The 24490-nt window shown below is 40.0% G+C and overlaps 1 protein-coding gene across 6 annotated transcripts in view; it reads left to right on the top strand.

Moving 5' to 3' along the window:
- The window catches only part of LOC120416081 (protein spire), a 343750-nt gene that overhangs the window by 130044 nt on the left and 189216 nt on the right, over positions 1-24490 (top strand). For all 6 annotated transcript variants that reach the window (XM_039577758.2, XM_039577761.2, XM_039577763.2 and 3 more), the window contains one exon: positions 18795-18912. In XM_039577758.2, coding sequence (XP_039433692.1) covers positions 18795-18912 — 118 coding nt within the window. The remainder of the gene's footprint in view (positions 1-18794; positions 18913-24490) is intronic.

Below are 24490 nucleotides of genomic sequence, written 5' to 3'. Positions count from 1 at the left end.
TATGCCGAGTAAGTTTATTCAAATCCCCTTTGAAATAATTTTTATTTTCCCCAGTGCATTGGAATGGCAAATATGCAGCTGCATTCATAATTTTCCCAAAAGAAGTTTCAAGTTCAATGCCCAAACTTTCAATAACTTTTAACTTAAAGTCACGTAACGTGCTATAAGTCATACTACGGTGGATAACTATTGCAACTCCACCGCCATTTCGATTCATTCGGTTATTAGTTATAACTTTATAATCTGGATCACTTTTCAAATAAGTGCCAGTTTTTAAGAATGTTTCGGTTATAACAGCAACATGCACGTTATGAACTCGTAAAAAGTTGAAAAATTCATTTTCTTTCGCTTTTAAAGAGCGAGCATTAAAATTCATAATATTGATGGAATTACTTAGATCCATGATTAAACTTCAGGGTAAGAACAACATCATTCGCAAATTTTAATCCAATCTGGATAGCTTCCATCATGGATGTAGCATTACTCATTGTTTGAATCAAACCAAACAGTGAGTTTTGCAAAAAAAGTCATTTTTTCAAACGTAACATCGCCGAGATCAGAAGATCCCAAAGCGTTGCCAGCAGAAAAATTTTCAAATGAGATTTGAGGTACCTGCCCAATTTCAGAAATATTGGTAGAGGATTTAAAATTCGTGGATGAACCCGAACCCGAAACGACGTTAGCATAAGAAATGCCATTGTTGTTACCTAACTTTTCCACGGTAGGGGTATTTCTAGAATTGTTCGAGTGAGACAGCACGAACGTTTGATTTAAAGATGCAGGTACAACCTGACTTTGAGAAAATTTCGGTTTGGATTTCGGCTGATGCTTAGCACGAGAATCCAAAACCTTTTTTCTGATGGGGCAATCCCAAAAATTTGATTTGTGATTTCCACCACAATTTGCACATTTAAATTGGGTGACTTCTTTCACGGGACAATTGTCCTTGTCGTGAGAAGAATCCCCGCAAACCATGCATTTTGGAACCATGGCGCAATGATCAGTACCGTGACCGAATGCCTGGCAACGCCGGCACTGGGTCAGATTCTGGCCATTACCGCCATGTTTCTTAAAATGCTCCCACTTTACCCGTACATGGAACAAAAACTGAACTTTGTCCAAAAGTTTCAAATTGTTGATTTCATTTCTGTTGAAATGAATCAGATAAAATTGTGAAGTCAAACCAAAGCAAGAAATATTCCCGTTTGATTTTTTCTTCATCGGTATTACTTGGGATGGGGCAAAGCCAAGCAACACCTTAAGTTCGTTTTTGATCTCATCCACCGACAAGTCGTTGGAGAGACCTTTCAAGACCGCCTTGAATGGCCGAGCATTCTTGGTCTCATACGTGTAGAAATTGTGTTTGTGGTTTTTCAAATAACCAACAAAAGTTTGGTGATCTTGTAAAGATTCCGTCAACAAGCGACATTCTCCTCTTCGACCAAGCTGGAACGAAACTTTCAAATTGCAAGTTTCCTTGCAATTCTTCAGTTGCGTTCGAAAGCTGGCCAAATCGGAGACGGAAGTCACTACAATTGGCGGAGCCTTTACTCGTTTCTCGACGGCAGAAGGCTCAGTACGAGGAGAAGGTTCCTTGTCATCAGTTTCGGATAAAACACCGAAACTGTTTGTCAATGGAATTGGAGGATTGACCTCACATTCAGAATCAGAATCAGACCTCAGAAGAGGCTGTTTTCGTTTTCTGTTTCCGTTAGCCGGTTTAGCGTTCAAACGCTTCACCGACGTAACGACCAAATCTTCAGAAGATTTGCGTTTACCTTTGTTTTGACGCATTTTGCAAGCAAAGTTCTCTTAAAAGATGGCTTCGTTTGTAAAATACAACAAAATTTCAGGTGGGGTTAGTCTTGAAAAGACTGTTTAGAATTTTGGAAAATAACTCAGGTAGTCTTTAAAAAGACTGTGAATTTTGTTTTGAAATAACTCTGAGCTTAGGTAGTAAAAAATACCGCAGCTCTAGTGTCCGTTCACCACGAAGGTTCGCAAGACACTGAATTCAAAAAATATTTGGATTTTTTTAATAACGACTTACATCAGGCCTGCCCAACCTGTTTGGTTCAATTTTCACATTTTTTATCGTCAAAATTAAAATTTTTCATTTTTTCAAGGTTTATTCGATGGAATCGGTTCACAGATGACCAGTGAACATAACTTTTCCAAAAGTTTCAAAAAATATTTATACAAGTTGTTTTCATCTACATTTTACCAATTTTCAGTAAAAACTTACATACAAACGACTTGCAAAAATATTTTTTCAAACTTTTGTCAAATTTATGTTCACTGGTCATCTGAGAACCGATCCCACTAAATAGCCCATAAAATAATGGGCAATTGTAATTTTGACGATCAAAAATGTGAAAATTGAGCCAAAAAGATTGGGCAGGCCTGACTTACATTTTAAAATGGTTAAACATTCAATAATACGCCCAATTGAAATTTTAGTCTTGATTCGAGAAAAATAAAAAATAACAAGCAAACCCCTTCTGTTTATACTTTAAAGTTTTTGTAATTGTCTGCTTTACAACTTTGTAAAAGTACATTACATTTCCCTTAAAATGTCATGTCCTAAAAAGTTTACAGTCGAGTAACTAAAAAACGGAGGTTTTAAAACTATTTTGTTTTTTTTTTTCGGACCGCGCACTTGACTCACAATCCAGAGGTCGCCGGTTTGAATCCCGAGGCAGACGCAAAAATTTGAGTGTTAATATAGGTATTCGGTGCCCTCTCCCCGTGCCATACCTTCACACTTAGGAGACCCGGGAGGCGGAGTCTTGTCGCAAAAAGAACGGTACACGCCTGTAGATCCGTTGACGGAACCGCAAGGTTTAAGAGGGCCACATTATAAGGTGTTACGTCGATTCCGTTTTTTTGTATTTTTTCTTGAAACAAACTTTTTTTCGGAATTCAGAGTAGGAGAAATATGCCCTTTCTAATCAAACTCCTATCTTCGTCTTACGAAGAGTTTGATGCTCGACTAAAGCTCCAAAAATACTACTTAGGCTATTATCTTACTAGCAACAGCACCGCCTCGAGTAAGCACGCAAGTTTATGCCATTTACTGGCCAAAAAGATCACATTTAATGTACTTTTGATCATAACTTCTATTTTGCGAAACCATTTCTCATCATCTTGGTGGCACACACATCCACACGCAAGACCCGAGGTTAACTGCTTAACAAAAGTCGCCATCAATATCTTTTCACTTGCGCTAACGATTTCAAAGCGCTTAAGATATAAAATTGCTTCCAACTACCGGCAACATGTTCTTTTGCACATTCTTTAGTCCCTCACTTGAAAAATAATCGCGAAACATGTAAATATTTAGCAAGTGCCATCCAAAAAACAAACGCGCTAGGTCTTTTGACGTTTCAATTTTGACTACCCATTCCAATCGAAGGCTGAAGAAAACCGAGCGAGAAGCGAAGGCAAATAAAGAACAAAGGGTGGCCTCCAACACCACCAACAGCGCCTGTTGGAGTGAGCAAGTGCTGCCAGGAAACTTTCGCTATAAATGCTATTTTTCATAAGTATTCGCTTAAAATTTTATCAATTTTGGCAACACTAAGCAGACCCAAAAGAGCGCTGGAAGAAAAAAAGAACTAAGCTGAAAATGGAAAAATGGGCGTGGCCCAATGCACTCGACTGCTTAGAATGCATTTTTGAAATATTTTGTTTAAATGCTTGTAAAAGGAATAGCATAACTTTTAATAAAAGTGAAAATAAACAGAAATGTTCACAAAAAGTTGCTCTACTTGTTGATGCACTTGGTTTTAGTGAATTTCAAGGAACGATCCAGATTATCCAGCATCATTCAAACACGACCGCTTATTAGGCTTAAAATGGGCATATTTCCTCTACGTCACTGAATGAGGCGTCAAATTTTACACAAAAGACCCCTAACACAAAATTTTCAAATCTTCCTCATTTTAGGCTGCAAATTATTGAAAAACGCGTGTTTTTTCACATGTCCAAAAATGGAAGGGGTCGTACTGCCTCACCGTCACGAGATATAAAAAAGGCCTTTGATTCGTGATCAGGGATGAAAATTACTTGATAGAACAAAATTTAATGCAAATCGAAGAGGGGTCGGGGCAACTGTTGTGTGAGTTGGCGGAGAATGACCCATTGAATGACTGAGTTGATCCGTAGATAAGATACAAGATTTCAAGTTTTTCTTATCAAACATGTATAACATCGAATCATGACGTGCAATTAGAATAAAAACTAGAAGCTGGGCTCATATGTATACTTTGGTAGCTCCGACTCCAACTCTTTACAGCCAATTTTCAATTAAACCCCCCTAACAAGCCACCTTACTGTACAGCCCAGAGTACCAACCACCAAGATCCGAACCCCGCGATAAGTCCCCTCATATTGTGAGGTATTGGCAGCAGCTTTTTTCGCGACTGTGCGCGTTGAACCCGCGGGTCGGATCATGCAGGCCGCCACGACACACAAGTGACAAAGGTTCCCGGCGGCGGGCGCCCGGGTGACAATTTTGGCGCCTGGCACACCGGAGTGTCCTTTGTGTGCACATGGAGTGGAAAAGTCGTGCTCGATAGGAGGCGCCACCAGCGGGATCCACACAGCTGTGACCGGGTTGGTCTTTTAAGGTGCACCGGCGGCGGTACAGCATAATGAATGAGTCATGACTCCGCGCGGATAGTTGGTAGCGTTTCGTCATTAAGCGGGGAGATATACTGGGCAACTGGGGTTCGTGGTGTCGGCAGTGTTGTATTCAACCGGGACGGTAAAAACTACGCCGCCGACATTGAGCTAATTGAGTTGATGCTGATAAGAGCAGCGGCTATTTACTATGATAAACGAGCGATGTTTTCCGCAGGTCGCCACGACCTGGTAATTTCCGCATACTTTCGCGGCGCGGAATTTCGGTAGAGTCAAGTCATCCGTCAGTCTCTGTCAATCAGCGTTTGTGTTGTGGAGATTCGGTGCTGGGAACACTTTATCAGCAGCGTGAAAATACGACGACTGTGTCGTTTAGTCTGGAAGACAGACGAGAGGGGTGCGCGCGCGCGACTTATCGCAACTTAATTAAGCCGTCTATTTTAATTGAGCTTTGAACGTTTTGTTGGTTTTGTCCCAGAAACTAAAAAAAACGGTTATACGAAGCGCGATCGAAAGTGAACGCTCCGTGATTGATGGTCATAAACAACGGGTAACAGTTTAGTGGGAAATTGGGTAAGCGGATTTCTATTTCGACACTGGGTCAATCAAACGGTGCATTTTTCTCTGTGGGACACTTTTCGAGTGCTTTCGTGGATCTTGAAGATGCGGTGATTTCTGTCTTCTTACCGTAGCGTTATTTAAACAATACCGTCTAACTGAGGATCGTTGGTTGAGTTCAAGAAGCTACTGCAGTCACCAAGCCCTAACCACTTGTTGCCTACGAGATGTCATTGAATTCAATCCGACGTCACTTTCCTTCTCGAGCACTTTCGATTTCAAACCGACACCCGCAAATCGACATAATTACCTAGTGCTGCAACTCCATACGGCACCACCACAACCAGCCACTTCGTTCCGCGAAAGGAAAAGTGAATCCAACTGACCAAATCGCGCTCAGCAACTCCGCAAACCGCGCCGCAAAACCACCTTGTGGAGTGGAGTTGCCAACAACAACAACATTACAACATCGTCGCAATCCAATGTCCGATGTAAATTGATCTTCTTTTCACCATCTTCACGGCGGCGGCACTACGACCTGGGGACCGCATCAGGCCGGACAGACGTACCGGGGTACAAATTATACCAGAAGTCATTTCCATCAACCGGGCGCGACGATCCGATCGTCGGAGAGAGATGCACCCATTTCGCCAGTTCAACCCAAGACCTAAACAAACGAACCGAATGGAATTTGAAAGTGACTGTCGTCAGTCAGAGTCAGCTAGTGTGTGTGTGTGTTGTGTTGGCATCGCTCGAGTTTCTTAGGAAAATCAACCGACCAGGCCCGGAGGTTTTCCATTGATTTGACGGTTGGACGATGGTGTCTCAATTAGATCGAGGCCCTAGGGGTTGCCACAATGAATGGACGTCTCTGCGAGGAGGGATCCATTTAAATTAATTCAATTGTGAAATTGGCTGAAAAGTGCAGACATTCTCTGTGGCAGCACCGTGTCGACCGGTCGGCAGCGAACTGCTATTGAGGAACCATTTATAAATTAGCTCCGTTGATTGAAGAATTAGCCTAACCATGCACACACTCTCAACTATCTCGCGAAGAAGTGACGGTGGTGAATGGCAAGATCCCAGACCGATTAGTCGAAGGAAAAACGACTGCAATTGGAGCATTGTGCGCAGGTTGAGATCGGACTCATTAGCGATCAGCGTAGATTACGTAACTCTACAAAAAGTAACAAGATGTATTTCTTCAACATCCTAAAATACTGACGTACAGCTGAGCTTGACTTACTATACCTAATAATGACTCAATTCACCACCACCCATCCGGACTCCAAGGCCAAAGGCGCGCGGGTCAACCTTAACGGGGCCCGGGACATAATTGAACCCGAAAGATCGTAATCTTCACCTTGTCTGCTGGTCCTGCAACCACCTCTTCCATCAACATATTTGGACCGGTCGGCGGTGGTGGTCCGGGTTTAGCTGAACCTTCACGACAAAACATGGAGGTAAAGCCTTCAAAAAGTACATTAAATTTACCATTAAATGACATGTTCCAAAAAATTTTACAGTCGTGTAACGGAAAATGGGAGAATTTTTCAAACCTTTTTAGTGTTTTTTTCGATGAAAAATACGTTTTTTTCGGAATTCTGAGTACGCCATCAAATCGGGCGTCTAATTTTACACAAAAGTCCCTTTGACACCAAATTTCTATCTCATCACCTTTTCAGGCTGCAAATTATTGAAAAACACCTCTTTTTTCGCATGTTCAAAAATGGAAGGGGTCGTACCGCCCCTCCGTCACGAGATATCAAACAACGGACCTCGGATACGTGATCAGGAACAAAAGTTACCCCTTAGGACAAAGTTTCACGCAAATCGAAGAGGGGTCGGGGCAACTTTTCCCGATTTCGTGTGAGTTGATAGAGAATTACCCTTATGTCAAAATCATGTGCACTTTCAGAAAAAAAGTGTAAATAAGCAGAGCCTTGTATCAAAAAAAAAAAAATCAAGAAATTTTTACATCAATACATATTAAATGTGTGACATAAATTTGCCTTGCATTTTTCTCAGCTTGCTGTTTTGCATATGGGACAGTAAAGTTGAATCGAGTTACATGAGAAAATTGAAAATGATTAAAATCCAATCAGCAACACATTTTTTGGGTCTCTTTTAGGGTCCCAAACAACCCCCAAAATTTGGGAGCGTTTGGCTAAGCCCACGATTGGCGCAAAGCGAATGAAATTTGTATGGAAATAACTATGGGACCATCCATAAACCACGTGGACCCCTGGGGGGGGGGGGGGTCAAAAGTAGTGTACCATTATAATCGATGAAACTCACATTTACTGCCAACATTGCCAAGGAAGCATGAAATACCGAACAAAAATTATTGTTCTTATATTTTGTTGAACCTTACGTAAAATCGTTATGAAGAAATATTCAAAAGCCATTAATTAGTTAATTTGCACCCCAATCCCTCAAATAAATTATAGTTTTCAAAAATTTCCGCTTGATTTGACAGTGTTGGCAAAAGGTTTGATTTTTAACGAGTATTTCGAATTGTCTCTCTTGAACGCTCTGAATCTTTTGTTACAAGCAATTTAGCATCATACTGTTTTCGAGAGAGTTGTTAAAGACATCCAGGTTTTATCAGGGTTCTGGAAACCCCCATACAACCTAATTTTTTATTTTCCGCCCATTTTGTACAAATTATTGGTGAGATCAGTCCATTTTTTTTTTAATCCATACCTACCAAGCTAAGCTAAGCTAAGCCAAGATCAGCCCATTTTAAATCCATACCTTAACTGATGCCTTTGTGAGGGAAGAAAGTAAATTTTGCTCCCCATCCGCATTTACTTTCTCTGCGTTCAACTTGCTCTCCATCTGCCTTGACTGTTTCTTTTTCCAGATTTTCTGTTCTTCTTTTGCTTCTTCCTACCATCTGTTTCTTTTATGTCCTTGTGAGGAGATCGTCGATCCATCCGCTTTGACATACTATCCTTTCATTTTTCGTCTTGTCTTTATTCATATATTTCATTGCTTTTTTTCACACTTACTACCAGTCTTTGTGAGGGAATGCTGAGCTCGATTTGCTCTCGATCCGCATTGACCTTTTCTCATCTATGATTTTCCTTATCATTAGTAGTTAGAATCAAAGCCGGGGATCAAGGAGGGAGCATCAGGGCAGTGGACAGTATGCTGTAGTGGCGGAGACTGGATGTAGATAGTGGAAGACCAGAACTACGTCACAAGAGGGAAAATAGTGTATTAATTGTACAATTCTTAATGGTTGTCTAATTATTACATCTATTGCCCTCTGTCAGTTTCCACCTGTCTGCCGCGCCCTTTTAGGCCCCCAAAAGGGTGCGAGCAGACATGCATCCGCTCTAATTCCTCTTTTAGAAGAACTTGTTTGGCTGAGTGCCGTTTTTTTTTTAATTTATATTTATTCAGTTTTCTTTTCCATGTACATGCATTCAGTTAAAATATTATTGAGTGTCCAATCACAATCGATGACTTTTCACCTCAATTTTAAATACTCGCAACTTTTATTTATTCATGAAATATTGCAGCTTTCGCTATTCAGTGATTTCAAATGTAGGAGGTCCTACATGTACAAAAGGGATACCTTAAACTAACTTATAAACTATATAAAGAGCGGATCAAAGCAGCTGAAGACTGCAATGATTTTTGTCGAAATGCATCAATTATCTTATTGGACATAACATCCAAAGTGTCAACTTCGGCTAATTGATGAAGTTCACTGGTGCTGAACCAGGGAGGAAATTTCAGAATCATTTTCAGAATTTTGTTCTGAATCCTCTGAAGTTTTTTCTTCCTGGTTAAGCAACAGCTTGTCCAGATCGGCACAGCATAAAGCATGGCAGGTCTGAAAATTTGTTTATAAATTAACAGTTTATTCTTGAGACACAGTCTAGAATTCCTGTTTATAAGTGGATACAAACATTTAATATATTTGTTTCATTTAACCTGGATACTTTCAATGTGATCCTTGTAAGTAAGGTTTTTGTCAAAAGCAAGTCCAAGATATTTCACTTGATCCTCCCACTTTAAATTTACCTCGTTCATCTTTATAATGTGATGACTTTTTGGTTTAAGCAAATCAGCCCTTGGTTTGTGAGGGAAAATAATAAGCTGTGTTTTTGCAGCATTTGGAGTTATTTTCCATTCTTTCAAATAAGAATTGAAAATATCCAAGCTTTTTTGTAATCTTCTTGTGATGACACGAAGGCTTCTACCTTTGGCGGAGATGCTTGTATCATCAGCAAAAAGTGATTTCTGACATCCTGGGGGCAAATCAGGCAAGTCAGAAGTAAAAATATTGTATAAAATTGGACCCAAAATGCTTCCTTGAGGGACGCCAGCACGTACAGGTAGTTGATCAGATTTGCTATTCTGATAACATACCTGCAGAGTACGATCCGTCAAATAATTTTGAATAATTTTCACGATATAAATCGGAAAATTAAACCTTTTCAATTTCGCAATCAAACCTTTATGCCAAACACTGTCAAATGCTTTTTCTATGTCTAGAAGAGCAGCGCCAGTAGAATAGCCCTCAGATTTGTTGCTTCGAATTAAATTTGAAACTCTCAACAACTGATGAGTAGTTGAATGCCCAAGGCGAAATCCAAACTGCTCATCAGCGAGAATTGAATTTGCATTAATGTGCGTCATCATTCTATTAAGAATTATTCTTTCGAATAATTTACTAATAGATGAAAGCAAACTAATGGGCCGATAGCTTGAGGCTTCAGCAGGATTTTTATCCGGTTTCAAAATCGGAATTACTTTGGCATTTTTCCAACTACTGGGAAAATATGCCAATTCAAAACATTTGTTGAAAATTTTGACCAAGCTACTTAAAGTTGCTTCTGGTAATTTTTTAATTAAAATGTAAAAAATGCCATCCTCACCAGGGGCTTTCATATTTTTAAATTTTTTGATAATAGTTTTTATTTCATTCAGATCCGTGATGAAAATTCTTGTTCAACAATATTCTGAAATTCTATTGAAATTTGATCTTCAATAGGACTCAAAACATTCAAGTTGAAATTATGAGCACTCTCAAACTGCTGAGCAAGTTTTTGAGCTTTTTCCCCATTAGTTAATAGAATATTATCACCATCTTTTAAAGAAGGGATTGTTTTTTGAGGTTTCTTAAGAATCTTTGAAAGTTTCCAAAAAGGTTTGGAATAAGGTTTAATTTGTTCGACATCTCTTGCGAACTTTTCATTTCGCAGGAGAGTGAATCTGTGGTCAATAACCTTTTGCAAATCTTTTTGAATTCGCTTCAGTGCAGGATCCCGAGAACGTTGATACTGTCTTCGGCGAACATTTTTCAGACGAATCAAAAGCTGAAGATCGTCATCAATAATGGGAGAATCAAATTTGACTTGTACTTTTGGAATAGCAATATTCCTAGCATCCAAAATTGCATTAGTTAAAGATTCCAAGGCTGAATCAATATCAGCTTTGGTTTCTAAAAGAAAATCATGATTTAAATTATTCTCAATATGATGCTGATACCTGTCCTAATTAGCTTTGTGAGCATGAGCATGAGCATGAGCATGAGAGACCACCCATGGTTGTCCTTCTCCGTTGCTGAACAGGACCATAATATCCCATCAGCACAACCGGTCACACGCTTCAACGATCAAATGATGTTTCCCTTATCAACAGCATGCATGAATGCGCTGAAAAGATAAAACATCACGATCATCAAAACTAGAGCCGGTGCGAATAGGAAACAGTCGTTGGCCACCAACGGCGCCCGCCATGTCAGTTTGTAGATCTCGAGGGAATGGGACGGGAATGTTAGTTAGCACAGGCTGCTACCAAGGGTGGGTTCTATACGATATCCACACCCCCGCGTGTGCCGGAAAACTACTTCTACTTGGGATTTTGTTAGTGGGTAAGGGTAATGGCCAGGATTCAACATAGAGGATGATGATGCGACCCAATAATCAATAAATTATTATTATGCATTCTCAAGGCAAACAGTCGGAGTATGCGGATGAGACTATTCCCGGTTATTTGGTGTTGAGTTTAGCATAAATGATTTAATCTTAGACAGCCGGCTGTGGAAAGATAAAACCAACTAAAATGCGAAAACGCGAAACCGCCCGGATCGAAATACACGCACAATCGGGGGGACAACAAAGACGGAAACGGCAACGAAAATCCTGCGCGAGGACCGCGACGCACACCGTTCAAATTCTCCAACGCAACTGTCAATCATCCCGAAACCGCCCGGATCGAAATACACACACAATCGAGGGGACAACAAAGACGGAAACGGCAACGAAAATCCTGCGCGAGGACCGCGACGCACACCGTTCAAATTCTCCAACTCAACTGTCAAACATCCCGAAACCGCCCGGATCGAAATACACACACAATCGGGGGGACAACAAAGACGGAAACGGCAACGAAAATCCTGCGTGATGACCGCGACGCACACCGTTCAAATTCTCCAACGCAACTGTCAAACATCCCCAAACCGCCCGGATCGAAATACACACACAATCGAGGGGACAACAAAGACGGAAACGGCAACGAAAATCCTGCGCGAGGACCGCGACGCACACCGTTCAAATTCTCCAACGCAACTCGATACCTGTCCTAATTAGCTTTGTGGTAATTAAACACAGAACTATTGGGTCTGGTAACTGCTTCATGAGAAAGTGAAAAAGTTACTGGAAGGTGATCAGAATCAAAATCAGCATGAGTCACTAAAGGACCACAATACTGACTTTGATTTGTCAAAACCAAATCAATTGTTGATGGATTTCTAACAGAAGAAAAGCAAGTTGGCCCATTCGGGTATAAAACCGAATAAAGACCAGAAGTGCAATCTCTGAATAGAATTTTACCGTTGAAATTTACTTTAGAATTATTCCAAGATTGGTGTTTGGCATTAAAATCACCGATGATCAAAAATCGAGATCTATGCCGAGTAAGTTTATTCAAATCCCCTTTGAAATAATTTTTATTTTCCCCAGTGCATTGGAAAGGCAAATATGCAGCTGCAATCATAATTTTCCCAAAAGATGTTTCAAGTTCAATGCCCAAACATTCAATAACTTTCAACTTAAAGTCACGTAACGTGCTATAAGTCATACTACGGTGGATAACTATTGCAACTCCACCGCCATTTCGATTCATTCGGTTATTAGTTATAACTTTATAATCTAGATCACTTTTCAAATAAGTGCCAGTTTTTAAAAATGTTTCGGTTATAACAGCAACATGCACGTTATGAACTCGTAAAAAGTTGAAAAAATCATTTTCTTTCGCTTTTAAAGAGCGAGCATTAAAATTCATAATATTGATGGAATTACTTAGATCCATTATTAAACTTCAGGGTAAGCACAACATCATTCGCAAATTTTAATCCAATCTGGATTGCTTCCATCATGGATGTAGCATTACTCATTGTTTGAATCAAACCAAACAGTGAGTTTTGCAAAAAAAGTCAGTTTTTCAAACGTAACATCGCCGAGATCAGAAGATCCCAAAGCGTTGCCAGCAGAAACATTTTCAAATGAAATTTGAGGTACCTGGCCAATTTCAGGAAGAATTGCAGAGGATTTGAAATTTTTGGATGTACCTGAAACAGCGGCGGCATAGGAAATACCGTTGCCTGTTTCAATGATAGAAGTATTTTTTCTAGCTCTCTCATTAGAGGGAGATAGCAAAAACGTTTGATTTAAAGTTTCAGGTACAACCTGACTTTGAGAACTGACTTTGAGAAAATTTCGGTTTGGATTTCGGCTGATGCTTAGCGCGAGAATCCAAAACCTCTTTTCTGATGGGGCAATCCCAGAAATTTGATTTGTGATTTCCACCACAATTTGCACATTTAAATTGGGTGACTTCTTTCACGGGACAATTGTCCTTGTCCTGAGAAGAATCCCCGCAAACCATGCATTTTGGAACCATAGCGCAATGATCAGTACCGTGACCGAATGCCTGGCAACGCCGACACTGGTTCAGATTCTGGCCATTACCGCCATGTTTCTTAAAATGCTCCCACTTTACCCGTACATGGAACAAAAACTGAACTTTATCCAAAAGTTTCAAATTGTTGATTTCATTTCTGTTGAAATGAATCAGATAAAATTGTGAGGTCAAACCAAAGCGAGAAATATTCCCGTTTGATTTTTTCTTCATTGGTATTACTTGGGATGGAGCAAAGCCAAGCAACACCTTAAGTTCGTTTTTGATCTCATCCACCGACAAGTCGTTGGAGAGACCTTTCAAGACCGCCTTGAATGGCCGAGCATTCTTGGTCTCATACGTGTAGAAATTGTGTTTGTGGTTTTTCAAATAACCAACAAAAGTTTGGTGATCTTGTAAAGATTCCGTCAACAAGCGACATTCTCCTCTTCGACCAAGCTGGAACGAAACTTTCAAATTGCAAGTTTCCTTGCAATTCTTCAGTTGCGTTCGAAAGCTGGCCAAATCGGAGACGGAAGTCACTACAATTGGCGGAGCCTTTACTCGTTTCTCGACGGCAGAAGGCTCAGTACGAGGAGAAGGTTCCTTGTCATCAGTTTCGGATAAAACACCGAAACTGTTTGTCAATGGAATTGGAGGATTGACCTCACATTCAGAATCAGAATCAGACCTCAGAAGAGGCTGTTTTCTTTTTCTGTTTCCGTTAGCCGGTTTAGCGTTCAAACGCTTCACCGACGTAACGACCAAATCTTCAGAAGATTTGCGTTTACCTTTGTTTTGACGCATTTTGCAAGCAAAGTTCTCTTGAAAAGATGGCTTTGTTTGTAAAATACAACAAAATTTCAGGTGGGGTTAGTCTTGAAAAGACTGTTTAGAATTTTGGAAAATAACTCAGGTAGTCTTTAAAAAGACTGTGAATTTTGTTTTGAAATAACTCTGAGCTTAGGTAGTAAAAAATACCGCAGCTCTAGTGTCCGTTCACCACGAAGGTTCGCAAAACGATTGAGCTGAGTGCCGTTAAAAAGAGCTCTTAGTGCCGATGCATGTCTGGGTGCGAGCCGGAGTTATTGGAGGTTACAGTCGGAAGGAGATTCTCTTCCCCTGAGGACACCGTGAGTGATTTAGCTTGTTCGCGTCCAACCACCCCCTTTTGGCCCTTCATACGGCAGTAATTTGGAGATGCTCCCTTTAAGTCTGAGCCACTGTAATTCTAGGCAACCGCTACCTAGGTCATCAAATCAAATCAAATCATTTTGTACAAATTATTGATGAAGTTAAAGAAATTAATATCAAATAGAGGAATTCATAAATATTTTATGTTATTTAAATAAAAAATCAAAAAAAAAATAAAATAACAACCCACAGTCTCAACATTAGAATTTAATAAGTGTTTTAAAATGCATTTTACACTAGTTCAGTTATTTTGCATTAATTATTTTTAGATTTGACGAAAACATATAATTTAGCGAATAAAAACTTTTTGCGTATTAATCATCGAACATTTTCATAAATTCAAAAGATTTTTAAATCACCCCAAACATGCTTAAAATGATTCTGAACGCAGGAGAATGCCTGTATATCTGCCCTCTTTCATTAATGTTAGTTTGAGTACTCATTTCCGAGATTTTTCCACCTTGCACATGTCATCCCAATCTACGGTTCTCTCAAGCCCTCTCTTTGCCATTTTATGTTATTGATTTAAAGAGGAGAAACGATATCTTTTTGATTGCCATTAGTTGATTTGTTCAGTTGTCCACCGTTCAGCATTGTGTCCTATGGGCCGTGATACCTCGAAGAGAAAGAGTCAAACGCTTCCGTGCAAATTTCACGGTCACCTGGCTTCAAACGTGGCTTGTTAAATATTGACGTATTTCTTTGCCAGTAAACCATGTCGATGTCTGCAAAAGTGTTCAACGCAAAATTATTAGCATACTTTTTTTTTACCAAAACGATGATTTGCGCACATATCATGCGTGCACCAAACAGTTATTCCAAATTGTATAACCCACAAGCGCGCACACCGAGCGTGATCAAATTTACGACTACAGTTATGCAATTAAGGTCATCAGATTTGCCCAGGTCATGTTCAACTGGCACCTGTGAGGAAGGAGGGGGTCTTTAAATGACCAACACCCCGCGTGGTACGTGCCGTGCACACAACAAAGTAGCATCTCATCACACACACACGTGCTCCAAAACAGCAACAAGCGCTCAACAGGCTCAGGCTCAACCGCTGGAAATTCTGATTACACAATGGCATCAAATCATAAGAGCAATCATAACTTTACGGTACGGGGAGCATCTCTGCGTTTAAAGAGAGAGAGAGAGAGAGAAAAAACTGCACCAATGTTACGGCCGACGATCATCGCAAGAAGGGGCTTGGCGATCAACGGCGGTTTTTTGCCGATGCTCAAACTAAATTAAAGCACGCAGCGTCGGCAGGTCGAACTAAGCCACAGTGATGAGCTGTCGGAAACGGTTCTGCGTTTAGCAGCCGGCGAGGAACGCCCCGTTTCCGCCAAACTCCGGTTCTGAAGCTGAGAAGTCACATCCGGACACCGCTTGGTGATCCAGTGGAGCGTGACCACACACACCGTCCCGGGCCGGGCAAGATCGGGAACAAACCTCTTTTGCCAATTAGATTATCGCAAAAAGAAAAGGAAACGTCGTGAACCTTCCCCCTATAATTGTTGGGTTGGAATCTCCCCGGAATCGTACGACGACTTCATTGACTCTCTCGTAGAAAGGGAGTTCCCAGAGCGATTTCACGGTCCGCTCGTCATTAGGAGGCCGCTATGCTCCAAGAACCGGTCGTCCCGTATTATGCGAACTGGCGGCGACCACCTCGGTGCGCCGGCGGAAGAATTTACGATTATTGCGTGCAACACTTTTGCACACGATCGGCGAGAAGACGACGCAGGATGCGATGATCATTATTACGACATTGATCATCACCTTGGGTTTCCGTTGGAAACCTCTCGACGTTAGACGTGTGTAAGCTGATCCAGATTAGAAGATGTGCTACACCCTGACAAGTTTGTTCGGAACATGAATATCCAATGCTATTGAACAGTTCTGGTTGCCAGGAGTCTTCCATTTGGGTGTCGAGCAGGCCGACATCAAGTTTCCGTTAAGGCTCCTCGATCATCAAGATCCCAATTACCGTCGCGGTAACGCCATCGGAAAGTGAAACCTTTTCGCGCAACTTCACCGCTTGTAACCGGCGCACCCCAATGTCCCATGCTTAGATCTTTATGGTTCCGCAAATCCGGCCCGCAAACTTTGCGTCATCTTCTCGGAACACTAGCTGAGCGCGAATAAATTGCGAAAGCAAGCATGGCGGGGCGTAGAGTTCCCACAACGCCACGACGGTCATAAACTTGCCCCGCTGAAAGCGGTCCATTTATTCGACGGGGTTAAACTGACAGGGACTTGGACAAGCGACGAACCTCAAGAGATTAATTGATGTGAGAGATGAGTCGGTTCGGGTAGTAAAAGGCACCTTCAGGATGACATTGCTGGGAGGGGGGTCTCGGTGAAAGGTTGACATTATGTCGTTCACGGGTCGTGCGGAATCAGTGAATGGTATGATATGGGTGGCTTATCATGTCACGCAGTGTGGGCAGTTGATAGTGAATTGGGAGGAGGTTTGAACAATTACTTTTGATTATGTTGGCAAAATAAAAACAGACAGAAAAAGTTATCTGAAATTTGAATTTTTCATCAAATACATTGCACTCGACGGGAAATTAATCCTTTTTCAGGACATGATCAGCTTTGGAAATATGGTTCCTGACTATCGGAGATGTTTCGGGTTTTCAGAGGTGAGCAATTCTCTACCAAAACCGGAAATGGATTTCATTTGTATTTTTTGATTTGGCTCAAACTTCCCTATGACCAAAAAAGCTATTTTGTGTCATTGGTTCACCCAAGTCTCCAAACAATTTTGGCAGCTGTCCATACAAAAATGGTACGTGAATATTCAAACATATGTAACTTTTGAGTGAATTTTCTGTTCAATTTGGTGTCTTCGGCAAAGTTGAAGGTATTGTTAAGGACTATTGAGAAAAAAATAGGTACACAGAAAAAAATTTACGATTTTTTTATTAACTTTTTTTTACTAAAACTCAATTTCCCAAAAAATGTATTTTTTGATTTTCGGGATTTTTTGATATGTTTTAGAGGACAAAATCCGCAACTTTTGAGCCATAGAGAAGTATGGTCAAAAAATATGCCACCGAATTATGTTTTTCTTGAATAATAGTGATTTTTGAAAAAAATCGAGATTTAATTCAAAACCAAATTTTACATAATTTTTTTATGTAAACTTGAATTTGCAATCGAAAAGTACTCTACAGATTTTTTTGATAAAGGGCTCCGTTTTCAAGATATAGGCACCGAAAGTTTGATTTTAGCGAAATATTCGCAGTTTTTTAATTTTTAAAAATAGTGACCATAAGTGACCATTTCTGAAAAAAAATTTTTTTGAAAAGTTCAGAAAATTTGCTACAAAATTGTCTAAGAGACATTGAAGATTGGACCTCTGGTTGCTGAGATACATCGAAAAAAGAAACAGGAAAATAGAAGTTTTTTAAGTCCTACCCAAAAACCCACCATTTTCTTTTGTTGATATCTCAGCAACTAATGGTCCGATTTTACATTTCAAAAGGGCGTAACATTGAATGGCCGATTTCGAAGAGGATTGCTCAGGTGGTTTCGAGGTGCTTTTTTGCTGATTGAGATGCCTGAAACTAGATTTTTTTTTAGTTTTTAGTTTTTAGTTTTTAGTTTTTAGTTTTTAGTTTTTAGTTTTTAGTTTTTAGTTTTTAGTTTTTAGTTTTTAGTTTTTAGTTTTTAGTTTTTAGTTTTTAGTTTTTAGTTTTTAGTTTTTAGTTTTTAGTTTTTAGTTGTTAAACGTGATATTTTTGCAAATTGTATTTAAGAAATGTGCCTTATTTTGCCTTTTATTAGATCCAATATACCACCAGCTGTGAGCTACGAGTCAGACATTTTTATGCAAGCCACCGAGCGTATGTGTGTGCTTTAGCATGAACTTTAATGCTCCCCATGTTGCCGGAGCAGGTTTTATGTGTTATGTTTGCGGCTCGACATTCGTGGCCAGGTTTTCACGGTCAAACTATGCGCAGCCAGTGTTCGCGTCAACATGGCCTCGCGGAATGCTACAAGTGAAAAAGAAACCGTATTTTTTTGGTGCTGTTCATTATGTGTGTGTTGAAATTCGCTAAAAAATTAAATCGAAAATGTGCGAACAATTTCCTCATCAACAAATGAAAGCAAAAAATAAAGAGCGCCGGTGAAACACACCTACTTTTGCGATTCTATTTTGAGACTCGGTTTTGTCGAGAGGGGGTGGAAAGCAAAAGTGAAGAGAACAAACAACAAGATTTGGAAATGAATGAAAAGCACACAAAGCGAAAGATCAACTATCGGGCGCCTCATTCAATCAAACCACCTTTGGGGAGGGAGGAGGGGTTTGTGTTTCACTGACCCATTGAGAGAAACAAGTTTTGGAAGTGTTTGAAATTGTGTTCTCTGCTTCTGTGTTTTGATTTCCTCGGATGAGATGCTTTCCGAGAAATGTTTGAATCTTTTCTAACAAATCAACTACCTTTGCTTTCTTTCTCTTCCAGATCCTCTTAAAACTAGGCATCGTCGTTTACACCGCACTTGACTACAACCTGCCGCCTAATGAGGACTGCCCAATGTCCCACGAGTTGGAGGAGTTGATCGAGTTCATGACAGCCGAAGGTGAGTACAACAAGTCGAGATGTAGGTTTACAACTGCTTTTTTAACGTTCGAACAAACTACACAAACTTATGTCGGTGCAAATTTTGATGAGAGCAAAGAAAAGCAGTTTTTCCAAGCTGAAAAGTGTCAGGCAACGTTATGACGTGGGAAACTGGGAGTGTTGGCGTGCCCTCCTCCCTCATTGAATTGTGTTGACATTCCAGGGAGATTATTATAAAACATTAAAATTCAATTCAGTTCAGGTTGAGGGCAGAGCTCTGCCACCCAAGAAGATGTAGGCTAGTCGGGGTACGGTAGGTACGTATCCACACGGTTTTGTTCAAGTGAACAAAATTGCTCCCATTACCACGATGTGAACGGGCAGATAGACCCGCGCGTCGGTCGTGTGGAATTCTCCCAAGGAAAACAGCTTGGAGTTAGGTTAGACAGAGTGGTGGGTACTTTGAGGAGTGTTTGCTAAAGTAATGAACATGTTTTGATGCAGATTTCTTTTGGAATTTTTTCTAAATATTTTTAAACCTTGACAGTTTGAATCACAATTCATTTTTGTTAATTTGTTTTTGCAAAATACCCTTACCCGAAATTTACAATGGTATTTATTAGCACTAAAATTCGATTCTGTCGATTTGATCGTGTTCAGGGAGCCAAAATCTATCATACCTTGATTAAACTTAAGCGTTTACTGACATCAACTTCAAAAATATCGAGTTGTGTTATTGTTTCAAAATTCGTTTTCAACGTTCATCCATTAATTTTTTTTTGTTAATCTCATAATTCGTTTTAAAGTGTTGTAAAGTTAAAGTAGTAAAAATATTTTTTTAACGTTAAAAAAACAATGAAAAAAAAGTTTTTGATAGTTGAGATACTCAAAAAGTCATCTAAAAATGGATTTAATTTGAAAACGATGCACTTTATCAAAATTTCACTAACGTACTTTTAGATTACAAATTTGATTTGACATAGACAAATAAATTTGTAAAATTTTTGCGACCAATATTTCGATTTTTTAAAAAAAAACAGCATTGATTCAAAAATTCATAATTCGGTCAAAGATTTTTTGCACAACCTGGAAATTTCTGAAAAGTTGGCATTTGATGTCCTCTTAAACATATCATAAAATGAAAAAAAAAAAATGATAATAAAAGTGTTTTTTTGCAAATCAAGTTTTAGTGACAAAAAGTTAAATAAAAAATTACCATTTGTTTTACCGTGTATCATTTTTTCCAGTGTAGTCCGTATCCATACCTACAATTTTTCCGAAGAAACCAAATCGATCAAAAACTTCCTTCAAAAGATACAGATTTTTGAATTTTCATGCTTAATTTTTGCATGGAAAGCTGCCAAATTTGTATGCAAAATTATATGGACAAACTAATGATGCAAAATGGCTTCTTTGGGCGTACCGAAGGCACAAAAAAAGTTTCAGTCAGATAAACAAATGCAAAATTAAAATTGAAGAAAAAAGACCGATTTCTTAGAGAATTGCTCAAATACATTTTTCTTCACGGGCATTTGGCCGCCATCTTGGATTTTAAAATTCTAAATCACTTAAGCGTAGTGTAGGCGTCATACTTAAGCCAATCCAAAATAAGACATCGAAAACATTTTTTTTTTTTGGTTCGATTGTCCGAAGTGATTTCCAAGGATTCGGATAATCGAGTCTGGACTGTACCCTGTTTGAATTTTTACATTACAATGTACAGAGCAAAAAAAAATAATTAATTTTTGAATGTTGAAAATTTGACACTTTTTTTGTGTATTGTAAAATAGATTTACAAAATGGTTAGGATTGAAAATTAAAAATAATGAAAAAATATTAAAAACAGACTTAAATTTGTTCACCATACACGAAAAGAGTTAACTTTTTAAAGAATAATAACTTCAAATAGAGAACTATTTTTAAAACACAAAACCACCTAACCAGCACCTGAAAGGTCACTCGTTGCCCTTCCAGATTGCACCCAATTTTTCCACCTTATTGTTTAGCCGTCGGTGATAAAAATTAAGGACTTAGAACCCGCTGATTTTCAGCCTTCCGTGCACTAATTTCACACCATTCAGTACCGCGCTCAAATTGATTTCCCACCGCTAAAAATGCACCCCCGTTTAAATTATCCTTGTCCAGCATGTCATGAATTTACCATTTAAAGCTCCCCAGGATAACTATCTGGCCTTGCTCATTTGATTAGCGCTCAGACTAATCCATTATGACTAACTAACGCTCGCGCGCGCGGGATCCAAATTTAAAATATCAAGTGCAAAATGAGCTCAAAAGGTGTCTTAAATCTCCGGGTGCTGCCGGGCTGCTGTTTTGTGCATAATGGGGCTGCACCCCTCAAAACTGACAAGTCTCGAGCAGCATAAGTGCTTTTCGAGGGCTGGGGTGAATTCTTGGTACAGTTCGCTGGAGTGACTTTGATCATAAACCAAATTTCATGATTGCATTCACTAACATAATTTTGAAGTAAAATAATAATAGAAAATTAATTTAGGTGAAATACCAGAAAAAAATCACCCCGGTTTACGGTAGTTTGTTGTTGTTAGGAACAGCAGAAGCAGTCCACAACAGGCAGCCATCAAGTGGAGATTTATGGAACCGCTAGGCTGTCAGTTCTGACCGCGGGCAACGACGAAGTCGTCACGATTGCCGGGTTCCAAGTGCAGGTTTGGACCCCAAACAGAAGCTTGACTGCTGCTGCGAGCCGAGCTTATTTAATTTAGTTTTCATGTTATTCGATTAAACTTGCGGCGTGCATGTGAGAGCGATACACATTTTTTCAGAAGTCTATTTGAAGACCGTTACCGGCCGCTCGCGCCGACTCATAGATCTTGATGGAGTTGAAGGTCGTCCATGTCCAATGTGGTTCACCTGCGGGGGCTGAACGCCACGAGAAAATGTGCGAGGGAGGTCTACTTTTCGAAATTAACATATACAGGCCGTTAAAATTGACCACGGCACACACACATACACTCTATTAAGTCACGATCCCCCATGAATATGGGCCGACGGACCCTTCTGAAACCGTAAGCCCTTGAACTAACGCTTAGGCATGGTAGGCTGACCAAGCTGTCTTCACGTGCTCCTATAGGAAGGGAGTTACTTGAGCAACAGCTGGGTCAGTTGTTGTTCAGCCAGCCCACCACCCCATATACATATCTGCAAAAATCTCTGACTAATTGCAATCATAAAGCTGTCAACTACCGTTTTTCTGAAGTTGCGCTTTTCTGCTTGCCCGGTGTTCCTCAAAGTCACGATTTTGGCCCGCGTACGTACATTGGACACACTTTGTCCCCAGTGCGGTAGCTGCCGGCGGTGCTACCAAGTGCAGGGTAGCTACTTGAAAACGAAGAATTTCAGAATGTTGTTAATGATAGCGAAACATCGAATCTTAGACCACTTATAAATCTCAATGTTATTCAAGTGAGTCGCCACCCTCAAAACGATTGCACGTATTTACTTACACCAAATTCCTGGCAATTTTCCGCGTGCGAGAACACAAAATTCTCCTCGCAGGGACCCACAGAGACCTTATCGGTCTCCGGAAATCTACATGAAGCATTTATTACCTGTCATAAATAGTGGCCCGAATCACCCACTCTGCGGGGCGCTTTCTCGCAATATCTCGCTGCACTTTTCTTCTCCGTTCAGTCTCCCGGTTACAATGATCTCCATTATCGGAGGGGGCACCACACAATGAATGGGCAAACTTGAAAGTCGAAACCTGGCTTTTATCAAGAATCTCGACCCGTTTGAAACTGCAGCAACCTTGCCATGACAAAGTACAAATCTCTTTAACGACCTCCCCCTCGTCGATGTCCTCGAATAGCTGAATCGACTATTAGTTAGTGTCTTTATAGCTTGGTGCTTGCAGATGATATTGAACTTGAAACGACACTTTGGAATTGATTTAGCCGATTAATCGTCGTCGTCGTGGAGGAATTTGATATGGATCTTTTGAACTTCGTACAAAAGCCTCCTCTATTTAACGATCGCGATGTTTGGAGTTGCAATGTCACTCTCTTAGGGGAACACACTGCATTGTGCCACGAGTGGAGTCTGGAGTTGCGCGCGTTGGAGTCGGAAAAGCTTGGCGCGTTGCGTTGCGAAAGAGAAGCGGCCATTCAAAGGGCTCGATGTTGACCATCTCCGAAAGCAATCAAATCGCGCGAAGGGCACAGCAGCGCTGGGCATCGTGATTTGTTTCATTGACATCTGAAGGGAGTTTGAATTGGAATCACGGTGAATCGGTGCTTTATTTCAAAATGTCAACTGTTGAATAGAGTGTGGTCGCTCGTGAAGCGCGATTGTGCGGACTCGGGAGAATTATGTTCAGCTAAGGCTAATGAAATAAAATTCTAGGAACGAGCATAAATTTTGACAGATCATTAAAACGATCACAAAACGATTGTAAATTGATTTAAAAGATTGATTTTGAAAGAGTTTTTAAGAATTGCCTTTATACACGAAAATTGTCCAAATTGAATCGTCTAGCCGTGATTTGCTGGACTTAAAATTTGTTGATACCTGTGTATTTAAAATTGAGGCTAGTTAACAGTCAAGACCCGAAGAAAAAAATTTCCCTGTACAACCCGAAGCCTGCAAAATGCGTTACAGTAAATTTTCGCAGGCTTGGGAAATATGCAAAATAGCACCAAACTTCAATGTTTTATAGTGTTTTGGAATCGTCAGAATGTCTACTTTAAGGAAAAAATATGCAAATTAGTGGATTTTTGGGCGGGGCTCGGGGGGGAGGGGGTGAACGAAAAAATATCCGAGCAAAATGCGTTACAGTAAATTTGTAAAATTTATATCTTATGCAAAACATGACCAAAACTCAAAGTTTTATAGTGCTTTGGAAAGGTCTTCACATGAACTTTATGTTAAAAATATAAAAAGACTACGTTTTCCATAAAGTTTTACTAAAAAAGTTAAGTAAACATTTATTGTTCTATATACTAATATCAGTAAGAGAATAAAAACATGACTTTTCATTAGAAACATAATCATGCGACATATCTAACTTCTCCAAATTTCATGAATAGTCATTCTGCAACAAAATTGAACCGATTCAGCTGAACCGGTTCACCCAACCGGTTCAATAGTTGTACCGGTTGAACATTTCTGGCACAAAATGTATCATGCGACATGTCTAACTCTTTCAAATTGCCTGAAAAGTCATTCTGTAGCAAAATTGAACCGATTCAGCTGAACCGGTTCATCCAACCGGTTCGATAGTTGTACCGGTTGAACATTTCTGGCACAAAATGTAGCATGCGACATATCTAACTCTTTCAAATTGCCTGAAAAGTTATTCTGTAGCAAAATTGAACCGATTCAGCTGAACCGGTTCATCCAACCGGTTCGATAGTTGTACCGGTTGAACATTTCTGGCACAAAATGTAGCATGCGACATATCTAACTCTTTCAAATTGCCTGAAAAGTCATTATGTAGCAACATTGAACCGATTCAGCTGAACCGGTTCACCCAACCGGTTCGATAGTTGTACCGGTTGAACATTTCTGGCACAAAATGTAGCATGTGACATGTCTAACTCTTTCAAATTGCCTGAAAAGTC

Source organism: Culex pipiens, chromosome 2 (genome assembly GCF_016801865.2).
Source record: "Culex pipiens pallens isolate TS chromosome 2, TS_CPP_V2, whole genome shotgun sequence".
Taxonomy (NCBI): Eukaryota; Metazoa; Arthropoda; class Insecta; order Diptera; family Culicidae; genus Culex; species Culex pipiens.
The sequence above is the reverse complement of the archived record's forward strand: the minus strand, read 5'-3'. Positions and strand labels throughout refer to the sequence as shown.